The 27,360-nt window shown below is 51.8% G+C and overlaps 1 protein-coding gene across 1 annotated transcript in view; it reads left to right on the forward strand.

The window, feature by feature from the left end:
* Positions 1-27,360, forward strand: part of LOC149984267 (intermembrane lipid transfer protein VPS13B-like) — a 721,339-nt gene that overhangs the window by 598,270 nt on the left and 95,709 nt on the right. Inside the window, 3 exon segments of the mRNA XM_090230526.1 lie at positions 8,291-8,487; positions 13,047-13,252; positions 15,266-15,633. Of these exon segments, the coding sequence (XP_090086652.1) occupies positions 8,291-8,487; positions 13,047-13,252; positions 15,266-15,633 (771 nt within the window).

The raw sequence follows: 27,360 nt of genomic DNA on the forward strand, positions 1-27,360 counted from the left end.
CAGATGTAGAAACGCGATCTGTGTTGATTCAGATGTAGAAACGCGATCTGTTTTGGATTCAGATGTAGAAACGTGATCTGTTTTGGATTCAGATTTAGAAACGCGATCTGTTTTGGATTAAGATGTAGAAACGCGATCTGTTTTGATTCAGATTTAGAAACGCGATCTGTTTTGGATTCAGGTTTAGAAACGCGATCTGTTTTGATTCAGATGTAGAAACGCGATCTGTTTTGGATTCAGATGTAGAAACGCGATCTATTTTGATGTAGAAAAGCGATCTGTTTTGATGTAGAAAAGCGATCTGTTTTGTTGTAGAAACGCGATCTGTTTTGGATTCAGATTTAGAAACGCGATCTGTTTTGATGTAGAAACGCGATCTGTTTTGGATTCAGATTTAGAAACGCGATCTGTGTTGATTCAGATTTAGAAACGCGATCTGTTTTGGATCCAGATGTAGAAACGCGATCTGTTTTGGATCCAGATGTAGAAACGCGATCTGTTTTGGATCCAGATGTAGAAACGCGATCTGTTTTGGATTCAGATTTAGAAACGCGATCTGTGTTGATTCAGATTTAGAAACGCGATCTGTTTTGATTCAGATGTAGAAACGCGATCTGTGTTGATTCAGATGTAGAAACGCGATCTGTTTTGGATTCAGATGTAGAAACGTGATCTGTTTTGGATTCAGATTTAGAAACGCGATCTGTTTTGGATTCAGATGTAGAAACTCGATCTGTTTTGATTCAGATGTAGAAACGCGATCTGTTTTGGATTCAGATGTAGAAACGCGATCTGTTTTGGATTCAGATGTAGAAACGCGATCTGTTTTGGATTCAGATGTAGAAACGCGATCTGTTTTGGATCCAGATGTAGAAACGTGATCTGTTTTGGATTCAGATGTAGAAACGCGATCTGTTTTGGATCCAGATGTAGAAACGCGATCTGTTTTGGATCCAGATGTAGAAACGCGATCTGTTTTGGATCCAGATGTAGAAACGCGATCTGTTTTGGATTCAGATGTAGAAACGCGATCTGTTTTGGATCCAGATGTAGAAACGCGATCTGTTTTGGATCCAGATGTAGAAACGCGATCTGTTTTGGATCCAGATGTAGAAACGCGATCTGTTTTGGATCCAGATGTAGAAACGCGATCTGTTTTGGATCCAGATGTAGAAACGCGATCTGTTTTGGATTCAGATGTAGAAACGCGATCTGTTTTGGATTCAGATGTAGAAACGCAATCTGTTTTGGATCCAGATGTAGAAACGCGATCTGTTTTGGATCCAGATGTAGAAACGCGATCTGTTTTGGCAACGTGGAGGAATATAATATCACGTATCAGTGCTTTTTGAAAGAAGTGATTTCTGGGTAATTATCAGACACTGGATCTGATTTACACATCTGACACACAGGCCTCTGTCCACAGCCCTCTTCAGTCTCATGATATGATCTTATTCTCCAAATACTCACGCTCTGCTAAGCCAGGGGTGTTGGGGGGAGATGGGGGGAGAGGGGGAGAGGGGGTTGGGGGAGAGGGGGGAGATGGGTGGAGAGGGGGGAGATGGGCGGAGAGGGGGGAGATGGGCGGAGAGGGGGAGATGGGGGGTTACTCACGCTCTGCTAAGCCAGGGGGGTTGGAGGGAGATGGGGGGAGAGGGTGAGAGGGGGTTGGGGGAGAGGAGGAGAAGGGGGAGATGGGTGGAGAGGGGGGAGATGGGCGGAGAGGGGGAGATGGGGGGTTACTCACGCTCTGCTAAGCCAGGGGGGTTGGAGGGAGATGGGGGGAGAGGGGAGATGGGGGGTTGGGGGGAGAGGGGGAGATGGGGGAGATGAGGAGGGGAGATGGGGGGGAGAGAGGAGATGGGGGAGATGGGGGGGTGCACGTGGGGACTGTTAGAACAAAGATCTTTGTCATTAGCCAGATCCTCAACTCTCTCTCATTCTGATCCCATATTTCAGCCCCCCGGCGCTCTGGGATTTTGATTTGCTTTTCTTCATATGAAAACTTCAGAAGGGCTCGATGAATTAATGAGTTGTTTTATTATATTTCTCAGAAGGCAGAGAAAGTACAGTTACAGGGAACGGAAATGCAGCCATAAAAAAACGTTCCCGAAACAGGAACGACTCCGTTCGCTTCCAAAGAATTTAATTTACTTCTCATGAAGAGCTGGGTTGAACAGGGGAGTAAAGGGGGGGGAGGTGGTGTCATTTCTCAGGGCTCTAAAATTACCATGTGGCCACATGGAGAGAGGGGGGTGGGGGGCATGGAGCTGGTCTGAACTCACTGTTTCACTCTGGGGCAGGACCCCTTTTATACCTAGAGGGAGATGAGGGTGGGACAGGTGAACGGGACACAGCTGGGATCCCTTTCTATTGGCCAGAATCGATGGATAAAGACAGAGAGAGAGGGGGGAAAAGAGAGAGAGAGAAAGAGAGGGGGGAGAGAGAGAGGGAGAGAGAGAACGGTAGAAACATAGAGAGAGAGGGAGAGAGAGAGAGAGAGGGAGGGAGAGAACGGTAGAAACAGAGAGAGAGAGAGAGAGAACGGTAGAAACAGAGGGAGAGAGAAAGGGAGCGGGAGAGAACGGTAGAAACAGAGAGAGAGGGAGAGAACAGTAGAGAGAGAGAGGGAGAGAGAGAGAGAACGGTAGAAACAGAGAGAGAGGGGGGAGGATATTTCCTGCGTTGAACCAGGCCGCTGCGCTCAGCCCCACTGTCCTCAGAGCAGATCACATGAACATTTGATCAAATCCAGATTTCCTGCATTTAAATAGTTGTGGTTTCACGACTGGTTCCAGGACCTCAGAGGGGAATTCAAACCCACTTCCATTAGTCAAAGACCAATTGTTGCCGTGCTGTTTTTACAGTAGGAGGGTTGGGTGGTGAGGGCGGGGGGGGGGGGGAGAGCACCTTGGGTATCCATCCAGTGGTTCCCACCTGCAGGGGGTGAGAGAAGAGGGGGAGGAGGGTGACTCCTTCTCACCACTGTGTGGTCCTGTCCTGAATCAGAAGCAGGTGTCCTGTCATCTGCTTTCTGTCTCTCTCTCTCTGTCTCTCTTTCTCTCCCCCTCTCTCTTTCTCCCTCTCTCACCTCCCCTCTTTCTCTCTCTCTCTCTCTCTCTCTCTCTCTCTCTGTTTCTCTCCCCCCTCTCTCTTTCTCTCTCTCTCTCTCTCTTTCTCTCTCTCTCCCCCCTCTCTCTTTCTCTCTCTCTCTCTCCCCCTCTCTCTCTCTCTCTCTCTCTCTCTCTCTCTCTCTCTCCCCCTCTCCCTCTCTCCCTCTCCCCCTTCTCCCTCTCTCCCTCTCTCTCCCCCCTCTCCCTCTCTCCCTCTCTCTCCCCCTCTCCCTCTCTCCCTCTCTCTCCCTCCCTTCTCTCTCTCCCTCCCTCCCTCTCCCCCTCTCTCTATTTATCCTTCCATCCCTCTCTCCCTGTCTGTCTCTCACCCCCCCACTCTCTTCCTCCCCCTCTCTCTCTCCCTCCCTCTCCCCCCTCTCTCTCTCTTTCTCCTTCCATCCCTCTCTCCCTGTCTGTCTCTCTCCCTCCCTACTCTCTCTCTCTGGGGTAGTCAGAGACTGAAAACATGTAGTAAACATGGGTGCTGATTCCCAGAGATCTCAGGAGGTGAAGGAGAACAGAGTGATGATTCCCAGAGATCTCAGGAGATGAAGGAGAACAGAGTGATGATCTCAGGAGGTGAAGGAGAACAGAGTGCTGATTCCCAGAGATCTCAGGAGGTGAAGGAGAACAGAGTGATGATTCCCAGAGATCTCAGGAGGTGAAGGAGAACAGAGTGATGATCTCAGGAGGTGAAGGAGAACAGAGTGATGATTCCCAGGAATCTCAGGATGTGAAGGAGAACAGAGTGATGATTCCCAGAGATCTCAGGAGGTGAAGGAGAACAGAGTGATGATTCCCAGAGATCTCAGGAGGTGAAGGAGAACAGAGTGATGATTCCCAGAGATCTCAGGAGGTGAAGGAGAACAGAGTGATGATTCCCAGAGATCTCAGGAGGTGAAGGAGAACAGAGTGATGATTCCCAGAGATCTCAGGAGGTGAAGGAGAACAGAGTGATGATCTCAGGAGGTGGAGGAGAACAGAGTGATGATTCCCAGAGATCTCAGGAGGTGGAGGAGAACAGAGTAATGATTCCCAGAGATCTCAGGATCAGAGACATCAAATCAAACTTTATTTGCCACATGCGCCGAATACAACAAGTGTGGACTTTACCGTGAAATGCTTTACTGACAAGCCCTTAAACCAACAGTGCAGTTTAAGGGGGCACCGGTACCGAGTCAGTACGTGGGGGTACAGGTTAGTTGAGGTCATTTGTCCATGTAGGTGGGGGTACAGGTACCGAGTCAGTACGTGGGGGTACAGGTTAGTTGAGGTCATTTGTCCATGTAGGTGGGGGTACAGGTACCGAGTCAGTACGTGGGGGTACAGGTTAGTTGAGGTCATCTGTCCATGTAGGTGGGGGTACAGGTACCGAGTCAGTACGTGGGGGTACAGGTTAGTTGAGGTCATTTGTCCATGTAGGTGGAGGTGAAGTGACTCAGCATAGATAATAAACAGTGAGTAGCAGCAGTTTACAAAAGGGAGGGGGGGGGGGGGGCAATATAAATTGTTCGGTGATGATTTCATTTATTGTTCAGGAGTCTTATGTCTTTGGGGGTAGAAGCTGTTAAGGAGCCTTTTGGTCCTAGACTTGGTGCTCCGGTAGCAGAGAGAACAGTCTATGACTGGGGTGACTGGAGTTTCTGACAATTTTATGGGCCTTCCTCTTGCACCGCCTAGTATATAAGTCCTGGATGTCAGGAAGCTTGACCCCAGAGATGTACTGGGCCGTTCGCACTACCCTCTGTCGTGCCTTGCGGTAGGAGGCCGAGAAGTTGCCGTACCAGGCAGTGATGCAACCGGTCAGGACGCTCTCGATGGTGCAGCTGTAGAACCTTTCGAGGATCTGAGGACCCATGCCAAATCTTTTCAGTCTTGGTGTCTTCGGACCATGATCGTTTGTTGGTGATGTCGACACCAAGGAACTTGAAACTCTCGACCCCCTCCACTACAGCCCCGTTGTGTAAATGGGGGCCTGTTCGGCCTGCCTTTTCCTGTAGTCCACGATCATCTCCTTTGTCTTGATCACGTTGAGGGAGAGGTTGTTGTCCTGGCACCACACGGCCAGGTCTCTGACCTCCTTCCTATAGGCTGTCTCGTCGTTGTTGGTGATCAGGCCTTACCACTGTTGTGTCATCGGCAATCTTAATGATGGTGTTGGTGGTATGTAAATTGGAGTGGGTCTATGGTTTCTGGGATAATGGTGTTGATGTGAGCCATGACCAGCCTTTCAAATCACTTCATGGCTACAGACGTGAGTGCTACGGGTCGGTAGTCATTTAGGCAGGTTACCTTAGTGTTCTTGGGCATAGGGACTATGGTGGTCTGCTTGAAGCATGTTGGTATTACAGACTCAGTCAGGGAGAGGTTGAACATGTCAGTGAAGACACTTGCCAGTTGGTCAGCACATGCTCTGAGTTCACGTCCTGGAAATCCATCTGGCCCCGCGGCTTTGTGAATGTTGACCTGTTTAAAGGTTTTGTTGACATCGGCTACCGAGAGCGTTATCACACAGTCAACCAGAACAGCTGGTGCTCTCTTGCATGCTTCAGTATTGCTTGCCTCGAAGCGAGCATAAAAGGCATTTAGCTCGTCGGGTAGGCTCGCGTCACTGGGCAGCTCGCGGCTGTGTGTCCAGGAGGTAAAGGAGATATTAGAACAGACTGTTGGGGTTTGGTCTCATGATACACTTCAAAACACTTCTTCAATCCCCTTTCCTGGTGTCCTGACCCCCCCCCCCCCCCCCCCCCGGGGTCTGGGTGGGTGGGTGTGTGGGTGTGTTCCCTGCCCTCATCTCAGTGTGGTAGCACCAGGGCCTTAAGTCACCAGCAGAACAGTGTTAGTGGCAGTCCTACAGTCGTTACCCTGGTTACAACACACGTCCCCGACATTACCCTGGTTACAACAAACATACCCTGTATTACCCCTAAATTACCTCTGTATTACCTCTATATTACCCCTGTATTACCACTGTATTACCCCTACATTACCCTTGTATTACCACTATATTACCCCTACATTACCCTTGTATTACCACTATATTACCCCTGTATTACCCCTACATTACCCTTGTATTACCCCTATATTACCCCTCCCTATATTACCCCTGTATTACCCCTGTATTACCCCTATATTACCCCTGTTCCTCTGTTAACTCGGCCCTCTGTTCCTCTGTTAACTCAGCCCTGTGTTCCTCTGTTAACTAAGCCCTGTGTTCCTCTGTTAACTCAGCCCTGTGTTCCTCTGTTAATTCAGCCCTGTGTTCCTCTGTTAACTAAGCCCTGTGTTCCTCTGTTAACTCAGCCCTGTGTTCCTCTGTTAACTCAGCCCTGTGTTCCTCTGTTAACTCAGCCCTGTGTTCCTCTGTTAACTCAGCCCTGTGTTCCTCTGTTAACTCAGCCCTGTGTTCCTCTGTTCCTCTGTTAACTCAGCCCTGTGTTCCTCTGTTAACTCAGCCCTGTGTTCCTCTGTTAACTCAGCCCTGTGTTCCTCTGTTCCTCTGTTAACTCAGCCCTGTGTTCCTCTGTTAACTCAGCCCTGTGTTCCTCTGTTAACTCAGCCCTGTGTTCCTCTGTTCCTCTGTTAACTCAGCCCTGTGTTCCTCTGTTAACTCAGCCCTGTGTTCCTCTGTTCCTCTGTTAACTCAGCCCTGTGTTCCTCTGTTGAACCCTCCTAATTCACCTTGTCATTAGCAGAACGATGGACCTTTCAGGGTCGTAACTGGACTCGGTGCCGTGTGGTGACTCGTGTGGTGACTTCAGAGAGAGAAGTGGTCCGGACGGCCTACCTAACTATTATCGTAGCGTGAGACGGGTCAGCACTAACCCAGCTGGGCGTTGGCCCCACCTAATGCAGTGAAACAACACGGGCCTGCCCATGTGGCGAATCAGACCACACACCTGACCTCACTCAGCAAGACTTCAGTCCCTCTGAGCAGTTTAACGTTACACACATCACTAATACGATCTCTGAATCCTCCTTTTTCCACACACATAGACCTCGTCACCTAGCGGCAACCTGTCTCCTATGTCGTGCTGTCACGTTGGTCGTACGGAGGAGACCAAGGCGTGATGTGAATACGTACGTTTTAATGAAGACGAAGAACAACAAACCCGAACGTGAAGCTATATAATACTAGGGCAGACACAGGCAACTAGACATAGACAATAACCCACCAAATACCCAAAGAAGATGGCTGCCTAAATATGGTTCCCGATCAGAGACAACGATAAACACCTGCCTCTGATTGAGAACCAATCTAGGCAACCAGAGACTTACATAAACACCTAGATAGTAAACGAACCCATAAACCTCCAAAACCCCTAGACAGTACAAAAACACATACATCACCCATGTCACACCCTGACCTAACCAAAACAATAAATAAAACCAAGAATACTAAGGTCAGGGCGTGATAAGTGCACTACTTTGGCTTCTGGTAGCTCTGTGCAGTGTACTACGTAGGGAATAGGGTGTCGTTTGGGACAAAGGCGTAGTATTTCTAGAACGGTTAGGGCGGTGTTGTCGGAGAACGTCGTTCTAGAACGGTTAGGGCGGTGTTGTCGGAGAACGTCGTTCTAGAACGGTTAGGGCAGCGTGTCGGAGAACGTTGTTCTAGAACGGTTAGGGCGGTGTGTCGGAGAACGTCGTTCTAGAACGTGTAGGGTGGCGTGCCGGAGAACGTCATTCTAGAACGTTTAGGGCGGCGTGCCGGAGAACGACAGGTCATAAGGTCCCAATGTAAAGGACGTCAGGCTGAATCCCATCGGCTAGGGTTAGGTGAGGCGGTCTCTCTCCTCCCACCTCTCCTCTCCTCCCACTTCCTCCCACCTCTCCCACCTCTCCTCCCACTTCCTCCCACCTCTCCTCTCCTCCCACTTCCTCCCACCTCTCCTCCCACTTCCTCCCACCTCTCCTCTCCTCCCACTTCCTTCCACCTCTCCTCTCCTCCCACCTCCTCTCCTCCCACCTCTCCTCCCCTCCCACCTCCTCTCCTCCCACCTCCTCCCAGCTCTCCTCTCCTCCCACCTCCTCCTCCCAGCTCTCCTCTCCTCCCACCTCCTCCTCCCAGCTCCTCTCCTCAGCAGGAAGCAGCTCGTCAGGTCAACAGCCATTAGTTCTGATTAAATAATAGAGGTCGTGAGATTTTAGTTGTCTGGGGGGTTCTTGTTCTGCAGGTGCCGTGCAGCCTGGAGTATTGGGACGAGCTCCAGCATGCCTTCGTCCCCTACCGAGAGTTCAGCCTATCAGAGAGTAGCGCCTGCGAGCTGACCCTGCCCAGCCTGACGCTGACCAATGAGCAGAAGGATCTGGTGACCTCTGACCTGTGGAGGATCGTCCTCAACAATAACCCAGACGGAGGAGACGAACAGAGGTGAGGAGACGATTAACACACTCTTCACACACCTGATTCTACGGTGTTTGTGTGTGTGTGTATCTGTGTGTGTGGGAAGGTGGGAAGGAAGGTGGGAGGGAAGGTGGGAGGGGCAGTGGGAGGGAAGGCAGGAGGGAGGGAGGGAGGGAAGGCGGGACGGAGGGAAGGAGGGAGGGAGGGAGGGAAGGTGGGGGAGGCAGTGGGAGGGAAGGCGGGAAGGTGGGAGGGATGGAAGGTGGGGGAGGCAGTGGGAGGGAAGGAGGGAGGGAGGGAGGGAGGGAGGGAAGGTGGGGGAGGCAGTGGGAGGGAAGGCGGGAGGGAGGGAGGAAAGGAGGGAGGGAGGGAGGGAAGGTGGGGGAGGCAGTGGGAGAGAAGGTGAGAGGGAAGGTGGGGGAGGCAGTGGGAGGGAAGGGGGGAAAGTGGGAGGGAGGGAGCGAAGGTGGGGGAGGCAGTGGGAGGGAAGGTGGGGGAGGCAGTGGACCTGGCCCAGGTTCAGATCAACCTATTGACATTTCCCAGCACACCAAGTGGCTGTCAGGGCCAAACAGATCCCTTCCTGCTTTCCTTGAGGGGGAGGGAGGAGGGAGGGAGGGAGGAGGGAGGCAGGGGGGATAGAGGAGGGAGGCAGGAGGGGGGAAGAGGGTAGTAGCAGGAGGCAGGAGGAGAGGACTGAGGCGGTCTCTCTCTCTCTCTCTCTCTCTCTCTCTCTGTCTCTCTCTCTGTCTCTCTCTCTCTCTCTCTCTGTGTCTCTCTCTCTCTCTGTCTCTCTCTCTCTCTCTGTGTCTCTCTCTCTCTCTCTCTATCTCTCTCTCTCTCTCTCTCTCTCTCTCTCTGCCTCCCTGGGTTTAGGGCCTCTCTATGTCAGCTAACTGCCAAGCCTACGTTCTGTGTGGGTTTAAGGGCTCCTGAGAAGCAGAATGGGAGGAATAAGAAAACATGGCATGAAGAGAGGAGAACAACAGAAAACAGCAACTCAGTGAAAAGCCAAATGTACATGTGCATTTCATTACAGTACCCAGTACATTTCCTTTATTGTCCATGTGTGTCCCAATTGACAGCTTATTCCCTGTGTACTACGGTCCCTGGTCAAAAGTAGTGCACTACGTAGGGAATAGTGAGCTAGTGACACCTTGTTAATGTCCCTCCAGCCCAGCCCAGTCCTCCTCCATGACACCTTGTTAATGTCCCTCCAGCCAGTCCTCCTCCATGACACCTTGTTAATGTCCCCACAGCCCAGCCAGTCCTCCTCCATGACACCTTGTTAATGTCCCTCCAGCCAGTCCTCCTCCATGACACCTTGTTAATGTCCCCCCAGCCAGTCCTCCTCCATGACACCTTGTTAATGTCCCCCCAGCCAGTCCTCCTCCCATGACACCTTGTTAATGTCCCTCCAGCCCAGTCCTCCTCCATGACACCTTGTTAATGGCCCTCCAGCCAGTCCTCCTCCATGACACCTTGTTAATGTCCCCCCAGCCAGTCCTCCTCCATGACACCTTGTTAATGTCCCTCCAGCCAGTCCTCCTCCATGACACCTTGTTAATGTCCCTCCAGCCCAGCCAGTCCTCCTCCATGACACCTTGTTAATGTCCCTCCAGCCCAGTCCTCCTCCATGACACCTTGTTAATGTCCCTCCAGCCCAGCCAGTCCTCCTCCATGACACCTTGTTAATGTCCCTCCAGCCAGTCCTCCTCCATGACACCTTGTTAATGTCCCTCCAGCCCAGCCAGTCCTACTCCATGACACCTTGTTAATGTCCCTCCAGCGCAGTCCTCCTCCATGACACCTTGTTAATGTCCCTCCAGCCAGTCCTCCTCCATGACACCTTGTTAATGTCCCCCCCAGCCAGTCGTCCTCCATGACACCTTGTTAATGTCCCTCCAGCCCAGTCCTCCTCCATGACACCTTGTTAATGTCCCTCCAGCCAGTCCTCCTCCATGACACCTTGTTAATATCCCCCCAGCCCAGTCCTCCTCCATGACACCTTGTTAATGTCCCTCCAGCCCAGCCAGTCCTCCTCCATGACACCTTGTTAATGTCCTTCCAGCCAGTCCTCCTCCTTGACACCTTGTTAATGTCCCTCCAGCCCAGTCCTCCTCCATGACACCTTGTTAATGTCCCTCCAGCCCAGTCCTCCTCCATGACACCTTGTTAATGTCCCTCCAGCCCAGTCCTCCTCCACGACACCTTGTTAATGTCCCTCCAATCCAGCCAGTCCTCCTCCATGACACCTTGTTAATGTCCCTCCAGCCAGTCCTCCTCCATGACACCTTGTTAATGTCCCTCCAGCCCAGTCCTCCTCCATGACACCTTGTTAATGTCCCTCCAGCCAGTCCTCCTCCATGACACCTTGTTAATGTCCCTCCAGCCAGTCCTCCTCCATGACACCTTGTTAATATCCCCCCAGCCCAGTCCTCCTCCATGACACCTTGTTAATGTCCCTCCAGCCCAGCCAGTCCTCCTCCATGACACCTTGTTAATGTCCCTCCAGCCAGTCCTCCTCCTTGACACCTTGTTAATGTCCCTCCAGCCCAGTCCTCCTCCATGACACCTTGTTAATGTCCCTCCAGCCCAGTCCTCCTCCATGACACCTTGTTAATGTCCCTCCAACCCAGTCCACCTCCATGACACCTTGTTAATGTCCCTCCAGCCCAGTCCTCCTCCATGACACCTTGTTAATGTCCCTCCAGCCAGTCCTCCTCCATGACACCTTGCTAATGTCCCCTCAGCCCAGCCAGTCCTCCTCCATGACACCTTGTTAATGTCCCTCCAGCCCAGTCGTCCTCCATGACACCTTGTTAATGTCCCTCCAGCCAGTCCTCCTCCATGACACCTTGTTAATGTCCCTCCAGCCCAGTCGTCCTCCATGACACCTTGTTAATGTCCCTCCAGCCCAGCCAGTCCTCCTCCATGACACCTTGTTAATGTCCCCCCAGCCCAGCCAGTCCTCCTCCATGACACCTTGTTAATGTCCCTCCAGCCCAGCCAGTCCTCCTCCATGACACCTTGTTAATGCCCCTCCAGCCCAGTCCTCCTCCATGACACCTTGTTAATGTCCCCACAGCCCAGCCAGTCGTCCTCCATGACACCTTGTTAATGTCCCTCCAGCCCAGTCGTCCTCCATGACACCTTGTTAATGTCCCCCCAGCCCAGCCAGTCCTCCTCCATGACACCTTGTTAATGTCCCTCCAGCCAGTCCTCCTCCATGACACCTTGTTAATGTCCCCCCAGCCCGTTTCCAGGCAACAGCAGCAGAAACAGTTTACCTAAACAACTGACCAGATGTAGGGGAGGATGTAGGGGAGGATGCAGGGGAGGATGCAGGGGAGGATGCAGGGGAGGATGCAGGGGAGGATGCAGGGGAGGATGTAAGGGAGGATGTAGGGGAGATTGCAGGGGAGGATGCAGGGGAGGATGCAGGGGAGGAAGCAGGGGAGTATGTAGGGGAGGATACACGGGAGGATGCAGGGGAGGATGTAGGGGAGGTTGCAGATGAGGATGCAGGGGAGGATGTAGGGGAGGATGCAGGGGAGGATTCAGGGGAGGATGCAGGGGAGGATTCAGGGGAGGATGCAGGGGAGGATGCAAGGGAGGAGGCAGGGGAGGAGGCAGGGGAAGATGCAGGGGAGGATGCGAGGAGGATGCAGGGGAGGATGTAGGGGAGGATATGAGGATAATGCAGGGGAGGATGCAGGGGAGGATGCGAGGAGGATGCAGGGGAGGATGAGAGGAGGATGCAGGGGAGGATGCGAGGAGGATGCAGGGGAGGATGCAGGGGAGGATGCAGGGGAGGATAAGAGGTGGATGCAGGGGAGGATGCAGGGGAGGACAATACACTTCCTGAACACTTTCCTCTCTTCCTATATTCTTTTTAATTTCAATGATATATATTTTTTTGTAATCTGGAGTCTTATGTTTCTGTGGATGTCACGGTTAGTGGTGGTATCAACACAAAGTATCGGCCCAAACCTGTCACTGCCGTGGAGACTTCACCTTAAAGGTTTTATACCTCTTACTGTGTCCTTCTATGTTTACCTGCTGTCTCCGGAGGTCAGTCAGGATGGTGTTCTAGAGCAGGAGAGTGTTCTAGAGCAGGATGGTGTTCTAGAGCAGGATGGTGTTCTAGAGCAGGATGGTATTCTAGAGCAGGAGAGTGTTCTAGAGCAGGGTAGTGTTTTAGAGCAGGATAGTGTTCCAGAGCAGGATAGTGTTCCAGAGCAGGATAGTGTTCTAGAGCAGGATAGTGTTCTAGAGCAGGATAGTGTTCTAGAGCAGGGTAGTGTTCTAGAACAGGATAGTGTTCTAGAGCAGGGTAGTGTTCTAGAGCAGGATAGTGTTCCAGAGCAGGATAGTGTTCTAGAGTGTTCTAGAGAATAGTTCTGAGGTGAATACAGGACTGACTATAGTGAAATAGGTGCTGTTCTCCTCTCTCCCTTGGTCAGACCGGGAGGCAGAAGACATATAGTAACAACATACTGGAAGTGTCTTTCTCCTCTCCCTCCCAGTGAGTCAGATTTATAAACTGTCAAACTTTAATTATTTCTTTATGTATCTCTTTACAGTTCTGACAGTGAGTCAGGTTCTCAGCAGGGTTCCTCGGGGTCCCAGCTTCTGCCCTGTGACCAGCTGGTGTCCCCCACGGCGCTGGCAGCTTGTACCCGTGTTGACTCCTGCTTCGCCCCCTGGTCCGTGCCCTCCCTGGGCGTGTCTCTCACCCTGGCACAGATACAGCTGCACCTCTACCACCACCTGGAGCAGCTGGGCACAGGTACTGTAGCACCGCCTGGAGCAGCTGGGTACAGGTACTGTAGCATCGCCTGGAGCAGCTGGGCACAGGTACTGTAACACCGCCTGGAGCAGCTGGGCACAGGTACTGTAACACCGCCTGGAGCAGCTGGGCACAGGTACTGTAGCATCGCCTGGAGCAGCTGGGCACAGGTACTGTAGCATCGCCTGGAGCAGCTGGGCACAGGTACTGTAACACCGCCTGGAGCAGCTGGGCACAGGTACTGTAGCATCGCCTGGAGCAGCTGGGCACAGGTACTGTAACACCGCCTGGAGCAGCTGGGCACAGGTACTGTAGCATCGCCTGGAGCAGCTGGGCACAGGTACTGTAACACCGCCTGGAGCAGCTGGGCACAGGTACTGTAGCATCGCCTGGAGCAGCTGGGCACAGGTACTGTAACACCGCCTGGAGCAGCTGGGCACAGGTACTGTAACACCGCCTGGAGCAGCTGGGCACAGGTACTGTAGCACCGCCTGTAGCAGCTGGGCACAGGTACTGTAACACCGCCTGGAGCAGCTGGGTACAGGTACTGTAGCACCGCCTGGAGCAGCTGGGCACAGGTACTGTAGCACCGCCTAGAGCAGCTGGGCACAGGTACTGTAACACCGCCTGGAGCAGCTGGGCACAGGTACTGTAACACCGCCTGGAGCAGCTGGGCACAGGTACTGTAGCACCGCCTGGAGCAGCTGGGTACAGGTACTGTAACACCGCTTGGTGCAGCTGGGCACAGGTACTGTAACACCGCCTGGAGCAGCTGGGTACAGGTACTGTAACACCGCCTGGAGCAGCTGGGCACAGGTACTGTAGCACCGCCTGGAGCAGCTGGGTACAGGTACTGTAACACCGCTTGGTGCAGCTGGGCACAGGTACTGTAACACCGCCTGGAGCAGCTGGGTACAGGTACTGTAGCACCGCCTGGAGCAGCTGGGTACAGGTACTGTAACACCGCCTGGAGCAGCTGGGTACAGGTACTGTAACACCGCCTGGAGCAGCTGGGTACAGGTACTGTAACACCGCCTGGAGCAGCTGGGCACAGGTACTGTAGCACCGCCTGGAGCAGCTGGGTACAGGAACTGTAGCACCGCCTGGAGCAGCTGGGCACAGGTACTGTAACACCGCCTGGAGCAGCTGGGCACAGGTACTGTAACACCGCCTGGAGCAGCTGGGTACAGGTACTGTAACACCGCCTGGAGCAGCTGGGTACAGGTACTGTAGCACCGCCTGGAGCAGCTGGGCACAGGTACTGTAGCACCGCCTGGAGCAGCTGGGTACAGGAACTGTAGCACCGCCTGGAGCAGCTGGGCACAGGTACTGTAACACCGCCTGGAGCAGCTGGGTACAGGTACTGTAGCACCGCCTGGAGCAGCTGGGTACAGGTACTGTAACACCGCCTGGAGCAGCTGGGTACAGGTACTGTAGCACCGCCTGGAGCAGCTGGGCACAGGTACTGTAGCACCGCCTGGATCAGCTGGGTACAGGAACTGTAGCACCGCCTGGAGCAGCTGGGTACAGGTACTGTAACACCGCCTGGAGCAGCTGGGTACAGGTACTGTAGCACCGCCTGGAGCAGCTGGGCACAGGTACTGTAGCACCGCCTGGATCAGCTGGGTACAGGAACTGTAGCACCGCCTGGAGCAGCTGGGTACAGGTACTGTAGCACCGCCTGGAGCAGCTGGGTACAGGTACTGTAACACCGCCTGTAGCAGCTGGGTACAGGTACTGTAGCACCGCCTGTAGCAGCTGGGTACAGGTACTGTAGCACCGCCTGTAGCAGCTGGGTACAGGTACTGTAACACCGCCTGGAGCAGCTGGGTACACGTACTGTAACACCGTCACACAAAGTGGAACTTTCCAGAAAATCACTTTTGGTCTTTTTTTGTTGTTGCTATTTTCTCGTGTTTCATCTGACGTCGTTCTCATACAATTGTCACTTTAGTTGTATATTAGTTTCTCACACTCACTCACACACATCTCCTCTGTCTATTCCGTCTCCAGCGCCGTCACGTCGACTCCGCCCCTTCCTGCCGGACAGGAAGTTGCCCCAGGAGCAAGAGTACCTGGTCATCGGGGCACAGGAGCCGCGGCTGTTCCTCCGCCAGTGGAGCGGTGGCGGTAACGTCAGCGCCGCCCGGCTCTGCCAGGAGATCCAGTTCTCCACCGAGCTGGACTGCAGACTGTTGGAGTACCGGAACTTGACTTGGCTCTGCCTGCTGCAGCCGTTCATACTGCAGGGTCAGGCTGCGGTCACACGCTGCTCCAACAACGTCCTCCTGGACGGCAACGTCTTCGTAGACCCGGTCTTCATCAACATCAGCCAGAACACCGTTCACAGTCTGGATACGGCCCTACGGGGCTGGCAACAGGTGAGACTGCTGTTATATACTGAGTCAGTCTAATCCTAATCCTAACGTTCATCACCATCAGTCTGGATACAGCCCTACGGGGCTGGCAACAGGTGAGCCTACTGGTATATACTGAGTTAGTCTAATCCTAACGTTCATCACCATCAGTCTGGATACAGCCCTACACCTCCTGGCTACCCCCTCTAACCACTAGGCTACCTGCCTCCCCCCTCTAACCACTAGGCTACCTGCTCCCCCCCCCCCCCTAACCACTAGGCTACCTGCCTCCTCCTCTAACCACTAGACTACCTGCCTCCCCCCTCTAACCACTAGACTACCTGCCCCCCCCCCTCTAACCACTAGGCTACCTGCCTCCCCCCTCTAACCACTAGGCTACCTGCCTCCTCCTCTAACCACTAGACTACCTGCCTCCCCCCTCTAACCACTAGGCTACCTGCCCCCCCCCCTCTAACCACTAGACTACCTGCATCCCCCCTCTAACCACTAGACTACCTGCCTCCCCCCTCTAACCACTAGACTACCTGCATCCCCCCTCTAACCACTAGACTACCTGCCTCCCCCCTCTAACCACTAGGCTACCTGCCCCCCCCCCTCTAACCACTAGACTACCTGCATCCCCCCTCTAACCACTAGACTACCTGCCTCCCCCCCTCTAACCACTAGGCTACCTGCCCCCCCCCCTCTAACCACTAGACTACCTGCATCCCCCCTCTAACCACTAGGCTACCTGCCCCCCCCCCCTCTAACCACTAGACTACCTGCATCCCCCCTCTAACCACTAGACTACCTGCCTCCCCCCTCTAACCACTAGACTACCTGCCCCCCCCCCCCTCTAACCACTAGGCTACCTGCCTCCCCCCTCTAACCACTAGGCTACCTGCCTCCCCCCTCTAACCACTAGGCTACCTGCCTCCCCCCTCTAACCACTAGGCTACCTGCCTCCCCCCTCTAACCACTAGGCTACCTGCCTCCCCCCTCTAACCACTAGGCTACCTGCCTCCCCCCTCTAACCACTAGGCTACCTGCCTCCCCCCTCTAACCACTAGGCTACCTGCCGTAGTGTTCTGGTTTCGGTGCTGTATTAAAACCGTAGTGTTCAGGTTCTGGTTTTGGTTCTGTATTAAAGCCGTAGTGTCCAGGTTCTGGTTTTGGTGCTGTATTAAAGCCGTAGTGTCCTGGTTCTGGTTCTGGTTCTGTATTAAAGCTGTAGAGTCCAGGTTCTGGTTTTGGTGCTGTATTAAAACCGTAGTGTCCAGGTTCTGGTTCTGGTTCTGTATTAAAGCTGTAGTGTCCAGGTTCTGGTTCTGGTTCTGGTGCTGTATTAAAGCCGTAGTGTCCAGGTTCTGGTTCTGGTTCTGGTGCTGTATTAAAGCCGTAGTGTCCAGGTTCTGGTTCTGGTTCTGGTTCTGTATTAAAGCCGTAGTGTCCTGGTTCTGGTTCTGTATTAAAGCCGTAGTGTCCAGGTTCTGGTTTTGGTGCTGTATTAAAGCCGTAGTGTCCTGGTTCTGGTTCTGGTTCTGGTTCTGTATTAAAGCTGTAGAGTCCAGGTTCTGGTTCTGGTTCTGTATTAAAGCTGTAGTGTCCTGGTTCTGGTTCTGGTTCTGTATTAAAGCCGTAGTGTCCAGGTTCTGGTTCTGGTTCTGGTGCTGTATTAAAGCCGTAGTGTCCTGGTTCTGGTTCTGGTTCTGTATTAAAGCCGTAGAGTCCAGGTTCTGGTTCTGGTGCTGTATTAAAGCCGTAGTGTCCAGGTTCTGGTTCTGGTTCTGGTTCTGTATTAAAGCCGTAGTGTTCAGGTTCTGGTTCTGGTTCTGTATTAAAGCTGTAGTGTCCAGGTTCTGGTTCTGGTTCTGGTGCTGTATTAAAGCCGTAGTGTCCAGGTTCTGGTTCTGGTTCTGGTTCTGTATTAAAGCCGTAGTGTCCAGGTTCTGGTTCTGGTTCTGGTTCTGTATTAAAGCCGTAGTGTCCAGGTTCTGGTTCTGGTTCTGGTTCTGTATTAAAGCCGTAGTGTCCAGGTTCTGGTTCTGGTTCTGGTGCTGTATTAAAGCCGTAGTGTCCAGGTTCTGGTTCTGTATTAAAGCCGTAGTGTCCAGGTTCTGGTTCTGGTTCTGGTGCTGTATTAAAGCCGTAGTGTCCAGGTTCTGGTTCTGGTTCTGTATTAAAGCCGTAGTGTCCAGGTTCTGGTTCTGGTTCTGTATTAAAGCCGTAGTGTCCAGGTTCTGGTTCTGCCGCTGCTCCATCTCAGCCATTAAACCCAGGTCTCTAGAAGCTCGTTGAGACGTGATAAAAGCTAGCTGCCTCCCCGGTTATTGGATCAACTAAGCAAATATCCAGCGACCTGGATCAGACTCAGCACCTCCCTCCCTGGTCTCTCCCTGTTCCCCATCAGGCCTGTTCTGACCTGATCTGGCCTGGTGTATTCTGGTCTGGTAGCCAAGAGGCTGTGTGAAGGTCCACCCGTGAAAACATGGTTAAACTGGAGTGATGACACCTACCAAGATCATCTGGCCCTGGTTCTCTCTCTGTCTCTCTCTCTCTCTCTCTCTCTCTCTCTCTCGTTCTGTCTCTCTCTCTGTCTCTCTCTGTCTCTGTCTCTCTCTCTCTCTGTCTCTGTCTCTCTCTGTCTGTCTCTGTCTCTCTCTGTCTGTCTCGGTCTGTCTCTGTCTCTCTCTGTCTGTCTCTGTCTCTGTCTTCCTCTGTCTCTCTCTGTCTCTGTCTCCCCCTCTCTCTCTCTCTCTCTGTCTCTCTCTGTCTGTCTCGGTCTGTCTCTGTCTCTCTCTGTCTGTCTCTGTCTCTGTCTTCCTCTGTCTCTCTCTGTCTCTGTCTCCCCCTCTCTCTCTCTCTCTGTCTCTGTCTCTCTCTGTCTGTCTCTGTCTCTCTCTGTCTGTCTCGGTCTGTCTCTGTCTCTCTCTGTCTGTCTCTGTCTCTGTCTTCCTCTGTCTCTCTCTGTCTCTGTCTCCCCCTCTCTCTCTCTCTCTCTCTCTCTGTCTCTGTCTCTCTCCCTCTCTTTCCTGACCTTCCTCCCTGCCTCAGCCATGACTGTGTTGACTCATATAAAAGACCCAGGAGACTCAGGGGAGGTATTCTGATGAGTTCAACTTCTCTCCTCAGAAGATTAGTGTTATTTGGGCTCCCGAGTGATTCAGCAGTCTGAGACACTGCATCTCTACAGAGAAACCCTGGTTCAGAGGTCTGAGACACCCTGGTTCAGAGGTCTGAGACACCCTGGTTCAGAGGTCTGAGACACCCTGGTTCAGAGGTCTGAGACACTGCATCTCTACAGAGACACCCTGGTTCAGAGGTCTGAGACACCCTGGTTCAGAGGTCTGAGACACTGCATCTCTACAGAAACACCCTGGTTAAGATGTCTGAGACACCCTGGTTCAGAGGTCTGAGACACTGCATCTCTACAGAGACACCCTGGTTCAGAGGTCTGAGACACCCTGGTTCAGAGGTCTGAGACACCCTGGTTCAGAGGTCTGAGACACCCTGGTTCAGAGGTCTGAGACACCCTGGTTCAGAGGTCTGAGACACCCTGGTTCAGAGGTCTGAGATACTGCATCTCTACAGAGACACCCTGGTTCAGAGGTCTGAGACACCCTGGTTCAGAGGTCTGAGACACCCTGGTTCAGAGGTCTGAGACACCCTGGTTCAGAGGTCTGAGACACCCTGGTTCAGAGGTCTGAGACACTGCATCTCTACAGAGACACCCTGGTTCAGAGGTCTGAGACACCCTGGTTCAGAGGTCTGAGACACCCTGGTTCAGCGGTCTGAGACACCCTGGTTCAGCGGTCTGAGACACTGCATCTCTACAGAGACACCCTGGTTCAGAGGTCTGAGACACCCTGGTTCAGCGGTCTGAGACATCCTGGTTCAGAGGTCTGAGACACCCTGGTTCAGAGGTATGAGACACCCTGGATCAGAGGTCTGAGACACCCTAGTTCAGAGGTCAGAAAAAACCCTGGTTCAGCGGTCTGAGACACCCTGGTTCAGCGGTCTGAGACACCCTAGTTCAGAGGTCAGAAAAAACCCTGGTTCAGAGGTCCGAGACACCCTGGTTCAGAGGTCTGAGACACCCTGGTTCAGAGGTCTGAGACACCCTGGTTCAGAGGTCTGAGACACCCTGGTTCAGAGGTCTGAGACACCCTGGTTCAGAGGTCAGAAAAAACCCTGGTTCAGAGGTCTGAGACACCCTGGTTCAGCGGTCAGAGACACCCTGGTTCAGCAGTCAGAGACACCCTGGTTCAGCGGTCTGAGACATCCTGGTTCAGAGGTCTGAGACACCTTGGTTCAGCGGTCAGAGACACCCTGGTTCAGAGGTCTGAGACACCCTGGTTCAGAGGTCTGAGACACGCTGGTTCAGAGGTCTGAGACACCCTGGTTCAGAGGTCTGAGACACCCTGGTTCAGCGGTCAGAGACACCCTGGTTCAGCGGTCTGAGACACCCTGGTTCAGAGGTCTGAGACACCTTGGTTCAGCGGTCAGAGACACCCTGGTTCAGAGGTCTGAGACACGCTGGTTCAGAGGTCTGAGACACCCTGGTTCAGAGGTCTGAGACACCCTGGTTCAGAGGTCTGAGACACCCTGGTTCAGCGGTCTGAGACACCCTGGTTCAGAGGTCTGAGACACCCTGGTTCAGAGGTCTGAGACACCCTGGTTCAGAGGTCTGAGACACCCTGGTTCAGCGGTCTGAGACACCCTGGTTCAGCGGTCTGAGACACCCTGGTTCAGAGGTCTGAGACACTGCATCTCAGTGCTGGAGGCGTCGCTATAGAATCCAAGCTGGATCACATCCTGGCCCGTGATTGGGAGTCCCATAGGGCGTACACGCAATTGGCCCAGTGTCGTCCGGATTTGCCCAGAGTAGGCCGTCATTGTAAATAAGAATTTGTTCTTAACTGACTTGCCTCGTTAAATAAAGGTACATATATTTATATACACATTTATCTGCTGGGTTTCTACCTGCCTGGTGTAGATAGGTGAGGTAAAGGACCTGCCTGGTGTGGGTTGATTCAGACCTTTAGGTTAGTAGATAGGTGAGGTAAAGGACCTGCCTGGTGTGGGTTGATTCAGACCTTTAGGTTAGTAGATAGGGGAGGTAAAGGACCTGCCTCGTGTGGGTTGATTCAGACCTTTAGGTTAGTAGATAGGTGAGGTAAAGGACCTGCCTGGTGTGGGTTGATTCAGACCTTTAGGTTAGTAGATAGGTGAGGTAAAGGACCTGCCTGGTGTGGTTGATTCAGACCTTTAGATAGGTGAGGTAAAGGACCTGCCTGGTGTGGTTGATTCAGACCTTTAGGTTAGTAGATAGGTGAGGTAAAGGACCTGCCTGGTGTGGGTTGATTCAGACCTTTAGGTTAGTAGATAGGTGAGGTAAAGGACCTGCCTGGTGTGGTTGATTCAGACCTTTAGATAGGTGAGGTAAAGGACCTGCCTGGTGTGGGTTGATTCAGACCTTTAGGTTAGTAGATAGGTGAGGTAAAGGACCTGCCTGGTGTGGGTTGATTCAGACCTTTAGGTTAGTAGATAGGTGAGGTAAAGGACCTGCCTGGTGTGGGTTGATTCAGACCTTTAGGTTAGTAGATAGGTGAGGTAAAGGACCTGCCTGGTGTGGGTTGATTCAGACCTTTAGGTTAGTAGATAGGTGAGGTAAAGGACCTGCCTGGTGTGGGTTGATTCAGACCTTTAGGTTAGTAGATAGGTGAGGTAAAGGACCTGCCTGGTGTGGTTGATTCAGACCTTTAGATAGGTGAGGTAAAGGACCTGCCTGGTGTGGGTTGATTCAGACCTTTAGGTTAGTAGATAGGTGAGGTAAAGGACCTGTCTGGTGTGGGTTGATTCAGACCTTTAGGTTAGTAGATAGGTGAGGTAAAGGACCTGCCTGGTGTGGGTTGATTCAGACCTTTAGGTTAGTAGATAGGTGAGGTAAAGGACCTGCCTGGTGTGGTTGATTCAGACCTTTAGGTTAGTAGATAGGTGAGGTAAAGGACCTACCTGGTGTGGGTTGATTCAGACCTTTAGGTTAGTAGATAGGTGAGGTAAAGGACCTGCTTGGTGTGGGTTGATTCAGACCTTTAGGTTAGTAGATAGGTGAGGTAAAGGACCTGCCTGGTGTGGTTGATTCAGACCTTTAGGTTAGTAGATAGGTGAGGTAAAGGACCTGCCTGGTGTGGGTTGATTCAGACCTTTAGGTTAGTAGATAGGTGAGGTAAAGGACCTGCCTGGTGTGGTTGATTCAGACCTTTAGGTTAGTAGATAGGTGAGGTAAAGGACCTGCCTGGTGTGGTTGATTCAGACCTTTAGGTTAGTAGATAGGTGAGGTAAAGGACCTGCCTGGTGTGGGTTGATTCAGACCTTTAGGTTAGTAGATAGGTGAGGTAAAGGACCTGCCTGGTGTGGTTGATTCAGACCTTTAGGTTAGTAGATAGGTGAGGTAAAGGACCTGCCTGGTGTGGGTTGATTCAGACCTTTAGATAGGTGAGGTAAAGGACCTGCCTGGTGTGGTTGATTCAGACCTTTAGGTTAGTAGATAGGTGAGGTAAAGGACCTGCCTGGTGTGGGTTGATTCAGACCTTTAGGTTAGTAGATAGGTGAGGTAAAGGACCTGCCTGGTGTGGTTGATTCAGACCTTTAGGTTAGTAGATAGGTGAGGTAAAGGACCTGCCTGGTGTGGTTGATTCAGACCTTTAGGTTAGTAGATAGGTGAGGTAAAGGACCTGCCTGGTGTGGGTTGATTCAGACCTTTAGGTTAGTAGATAGGTGAGGTAAAGGACCTGCCTGGTGTGGTTGATTCAGACCTTTAGGTTAGTAGATAGGTGAGGTAAAGGACCTGCCTGGTGTGGGTTGATTCAGACCTTTAGATAGGTGAGGTAAAGGACCTGCCTGGTGTGGTTGATTCAGACCTTTAGGTTAGTAGATAGGTGAGGTAAAGGACCTGCCTGGTGTGGGTTGATTCAGACCTTTAGGTTAGTAGATAGGTGAGGTAAAGGACCTGCCTGGTGTGGGTTGATTCAGACCTTTAGGTTAGTAGATAGGTGAGGTAAAGGACCTGCCTGGTGTGGGTTGATTCAGACCTTTAGGTTAGTAGATAGGTGAGGTAAAGAACCTGCCTGGTGTGGGTTGATTCAGACCTTTAGATAGGTGAGGTAAAGGACCTGCCTGTTGTGGGTTGATTCAGACCTTTAGGTTAGTAGATAGGTGAGGTAAAGGACCTGCCTGGTGTGGGTTGATTCAGACCTTTAGGTTAGTAGATAGGTGAGGTAAAGGACCTGCCTGGTGTGGGTTGATTCAGACCTTTAGGTTAGTAGATAGGTGAGGTAAAGGACCTGCCTGGTGTGGGTTGATTCAGACCTTTAGGTTAGTAGATAGGTGAGGTAAAGGACCTGCCTGGTGTGGTTGATTCAGACCTTTAGGTTAGTAGATAGGTGAGGTAAAGGACCTGCCTGGTGTGGTTGATTCAGACCTTTAGGTTAGTAGATAGGTGAGGTAAAGGACCTGCCTGGTGTGGTTGATTCAGACCTTTAGATAGGTGAGGTAAAGGACCTGCCTGGTGTGGTTGATTCAGACCTTTAGGTTAGTAGATAGGTGAGGTAAAGGACCTGCCTGGTGTGGGTTGATTCAGACCTTTAGGTTAGTAGATAGGTGAGGTAAAGGACCTGCCTGGTGTGGTTGATTCAGACCTTTAGATAGGTGAGGTAAAGGACCTGCCTGGTGTGGGTTGATTCAGACCTTTAGGTTAGTAGATAGGTGAGGTAAAGGACCTGCCTGGTGTGGGTTGATTCAGACCTTTAGGTTAGTAGATAGGTGAGGTAAAGGACCTGCCTGGTGTGGGTTGATTCAGACCTTTAGGTTAGTAGATAGGTGAGGTAAAGGACCTGCCTGGTGTGGGTTGATTCAGACCTTTAGGTTAGTAGATAGGTGAGGTAAAGGACCTGCCTGGTGTGGTTGATTCAGACCTTTAGATAGGTGAGGTAAAGGACCTGCCTGGTGTGGGTTGATTCAGACCTTTAGGTTAGTAGATAGGTGAGGTAAAGGACCTGCCTGGTGTGGGTTGATTCAGACCTTTAGGTTAGTAGATAGGTGAGGTAAAGGACCTGCCTGGTGTGGGTTGATTCAGACCTTTAGGTTAGTAGATAGGTGAGGTAAAGGACCTGCCTGGTGTGGGTTGATTCAGACCTTTAGGTTAGTAGATAGGTGAGGTAAAGGACCTGCCTGGTGTGGGTTGATTCAGACCTTTAGGTTAGTAGATAGGTGAGGTAAAGGACCTGCCTGGTGTGGTTGATACAGACCTTTAGGTTAGTAGATAGGTGAGGTAAAGGACCTGCCTGGTGTGGGTTGATTCAGACCTTTAGATAGGTGAGGTAAAGGACCTGCCTGGTGTGGTTGATTCAGACCTTTAGATAGGTGAGGTAAAGGACCTGCCTGGTGTGGTTGATTCAGACCTTTAGGTTAGTAGATAGGTGAGGTAAAGGACCTGCCTGGTGTGGGTTGATTCAGACCTTTAGGTTAGTAGATAGGTGAGGTAAAGGACCTGCCTGGTGTGGTTGATTCAGACCTTTAGATAGGTGAGGTAAAGGACCTGCCTGGTGTGGGTTGATTCAGACCTTTAGTTTAGTAGATAGGTGAGGTAAAGGACCTGCCTGGTGTGGGTTGATTCAGACCTTTAGGTTAGTAGATAGGTGAGGTAAAGGACCTGCCTGGTGTGGGTTGATTCAGACCTTTAGGTTAGTAGATAGGTGAGGTAAAGGACCTGCCTGGTGTGGGTTGATTCAGACCTTTAGGTTAGTAGATAGGTGAGGTAAAGGACCTGCCTGGTGTGGTTGATTCAGACCTTTAGATAGGTGAGGTAAAGGACCTGCCTGGTGTGGGTTGATTCAGACCTTTAGGTTAGTAGATAGGTGAGGTAAAGGACCTGCCTGGTGTGGGTTGATTCAGACCTTTAGGTTAGTAGATAGGTGAGGTAAAGGACCTGCCTGGTGTGGGTTGATTCAGACCTTTAGGTTAGTAGATAGGTGAGGTAAAGGACCTGCCTGGTGTGGGTTGATTCAGACCTTTAGGTTAGTAGATAGGTGAGGTAAAGGACCTGCCTGGTGTGGGTTGATTCAGACCTTTAGGTTAGTAGATAGGTGAGGTAAAGGACCTGCCTGGTGTGGTTGATACAGACCTTTAGGTTAGTAGATAGGTGAGGTAAAGGACCTGCCTGGTGTGGGTTGATTCAGACCTTTAGATAGGTGAGGTAAAGGACCTGCCTGGTGTGGTTGATTCAGACCTTTAGATAGGTGAGGTAAAGGACATGCCTGGTGTGGTTGATTCAGACCTTTAGGTTAGTAGATAGGTGAGGTAAAGGACCTGCCTGGTGTGGTTGATTCAGACCTTTAGGTTAGTAGATAGGTGAGGTAAAGGACCTGCCTGGTGTGGTTGATTCAGACCTTTAGATAGGTGAGGTAAAGGACCTACCTGGTGTGGGTTGATTCAGACCTTTAGATAGGTGAGGTAAAGGACCTGCCTGGTGTGGTTGATTCAGACCTTTAGGTTAGTAGATAGGTGAGGTAAAGGACCTGCCTGGTGTGGGTTGATTCAGACCTTTAGGTTAGTAGATAGGTGAGGTAAAGGACCTGCCTGGTGTGGGTTGATTCAGACCTTTAGGTTAGTAGATAGGTGAGGTAAAGGACCTGCCTGGTGTGGTTGATTCAGACCTTTAGGTTAGTAGATAGGTGAGGTAAAGGACCTGCCTGGTGTGGGTTGATTCAGACCTTTAGGTAGGTGAGGTAAAGGACCTGCCTGGTGTGGGTTGATTCAGACCTTTAGATAGGTGAGGTAAAGGACCTGCCTGGTGTGGTTGATTCAGACCTTTAGGTTAGTAGATAGGTGAGGTAAAGGACCTGCCTGGTGTGGTTGATTCAGACCTTTAGATAGGTGAGGTAAAGGACCTACCTGGTGTGGGTTGATTCAGACCTTTAGATAGGTGAGGTAAAGGACCTGCCTGGTGTGGTTGATTCAGACCTTTAGGTTAGTAGATAGGTGAGGTAAAGGACCTGCCTGGTGTGGGTTGATTCAGACCTTTAGGTTAGTAGATAGGTGAGGTAAAGGACCTGCCTGGTGTGGGTTGATTCAGACCTTTAGGTTAGTAGATAGGTGAGGTAAAGGACCTGCCTGGTGTGGTTGATTCAGACCTTTAGGTTAGTAGATAGGTGAGGTAAAGGACCTGCCTGGTGTGGGTTGATTCAGACCTTTAGGTAGGTGAGGTAAAGGACCTGCCTGGTGTGGGTTGATTCAGACCTTTAGATAGGTGAGGTAAAGGACCTGCCTGGTGTGGTTGATTCAGACCTTTAGGTTAGTAGATAGGTGAGGTAAAGGACCTACCTGGTGTGGTTGATTCAGACCTTTAGGTTAGTAGATAGGTGAGGTAAAGGACCTGCCTGGTGTGGTTGATTCAGACCTTTAGGTTAGTAGATAGGTGAGGTAAAGGACCTGCCTGGTGTGGGTTGATTCAGACCTTTAGGTTAGTAGTTGACTCATAGCGTGGGCAGCATTGACTCATCGTGGCGTAAGATGTGATTGGCCTGATCCCTCAGGATTAAATAATGATCTATAACTCAGTGTGGATGTTTCCTGTTTCGTCTGATTACTTCCCTCATAAATAACGGCCTCCTATCAGCTCCAGTAGAGTAGTTCTGGACACTGAGCCGTGAGGGGGTCTGCCAAGTTGAGGACAGGGAGATTTTGTGTGTGTGTGTGTGTGTGTCTGTGTGTGTGTGTGTGCGTGTGCGTGTGCGTGTGTGTGTGCGCGCGTGTGTGTGTGCGTGCGCTGTAGATGGCCTCAGCTGTGACTAATCTGTGTCATACTGGACCTAGTGCCAGCAGCAGATCAATGTGAGTCAGGGGGAAAGAGAGAGAGAGGCAGCAAGAGGAGGAGGATAGGAAAGTCTTGTAGGGGTGTGGAGGAAGAGGAGGAGGATAGGAGAGTCTTGTAGGGGTGTGGAGGAAGAGGCGGAGGAGGAGGATAGGAGAGTCTTGTAGGGGTGTGGAAGAAGAGGAGGAGGAGGATAGGAGAGTCTTGTAGGGGTGTGGAAGAAGAGGAGGAGGAGGATAGGAGAGTCTTGTAGGGGTGTGGAGGAAGAGGAGGAGGATAGGAGAGTCTTGTAGGGGTGTGGAGGAAGGCTGAAGACCAAACCTGATACACCAGGAATTGTACTGAAATATTTCACAGCGTGGGCAGCGTTGACTACCTTCAGATGGACATGCTGCCAAGGAACATTCCTGCCCTCTGTTTCCCTTTTGGTTTCAGACAAAGTAAAGCTTGAATGGGGCTTCCACAGAGAGGTGTGGGTCTGGTAGATTCCACACAGTCAGCCAGGTGTGGGTCTGGTAGATTCTACACAGTCAGCCAGGTGTGGGTCTGGTAGATTCTACACAGTCAGCCAGGTGTGGGTCTGGTAGATTCCATACAGCCAGCCAGGTGTGGGTCTGGTAGATTCCACACAGTCAGCCAGGTGTGGGTCTGGTAGATTCCACACAGTCAGCCAGGTGTGGGTCTGGTAGATTCCACACAGTCAGCCAGGTGTGGGTCTGGTAGATTCCATACAGCCAGCCAGGTGTGGGTCTGGTAGATTCCATACAGCCAGCCAGGTGTGGGTCTGGTAGATTCCACACAGTCAGCCAGGTGTGGGTCTGGTAGATTCCACACAGTCAACCAGGTGTGGGTCTGGTAGATTCCACACAGTCAGCCAG

This window comes from Oncorhynchus mykiss, chromosome 3, assembly GCF_057628025.1.
Source record: "Oncorhynchus mykiss isolate SJ-2025 chromosome 3, ASM5762802v1, whole genome shotgun sequence".
NCBI classification, from domain to species: Eukaryota; Metazoa; Chordata; class Actinopteri; order Salmoniformes; family Salmonidae; genus Oncorhynchus; species Oncorhynchus mykiss.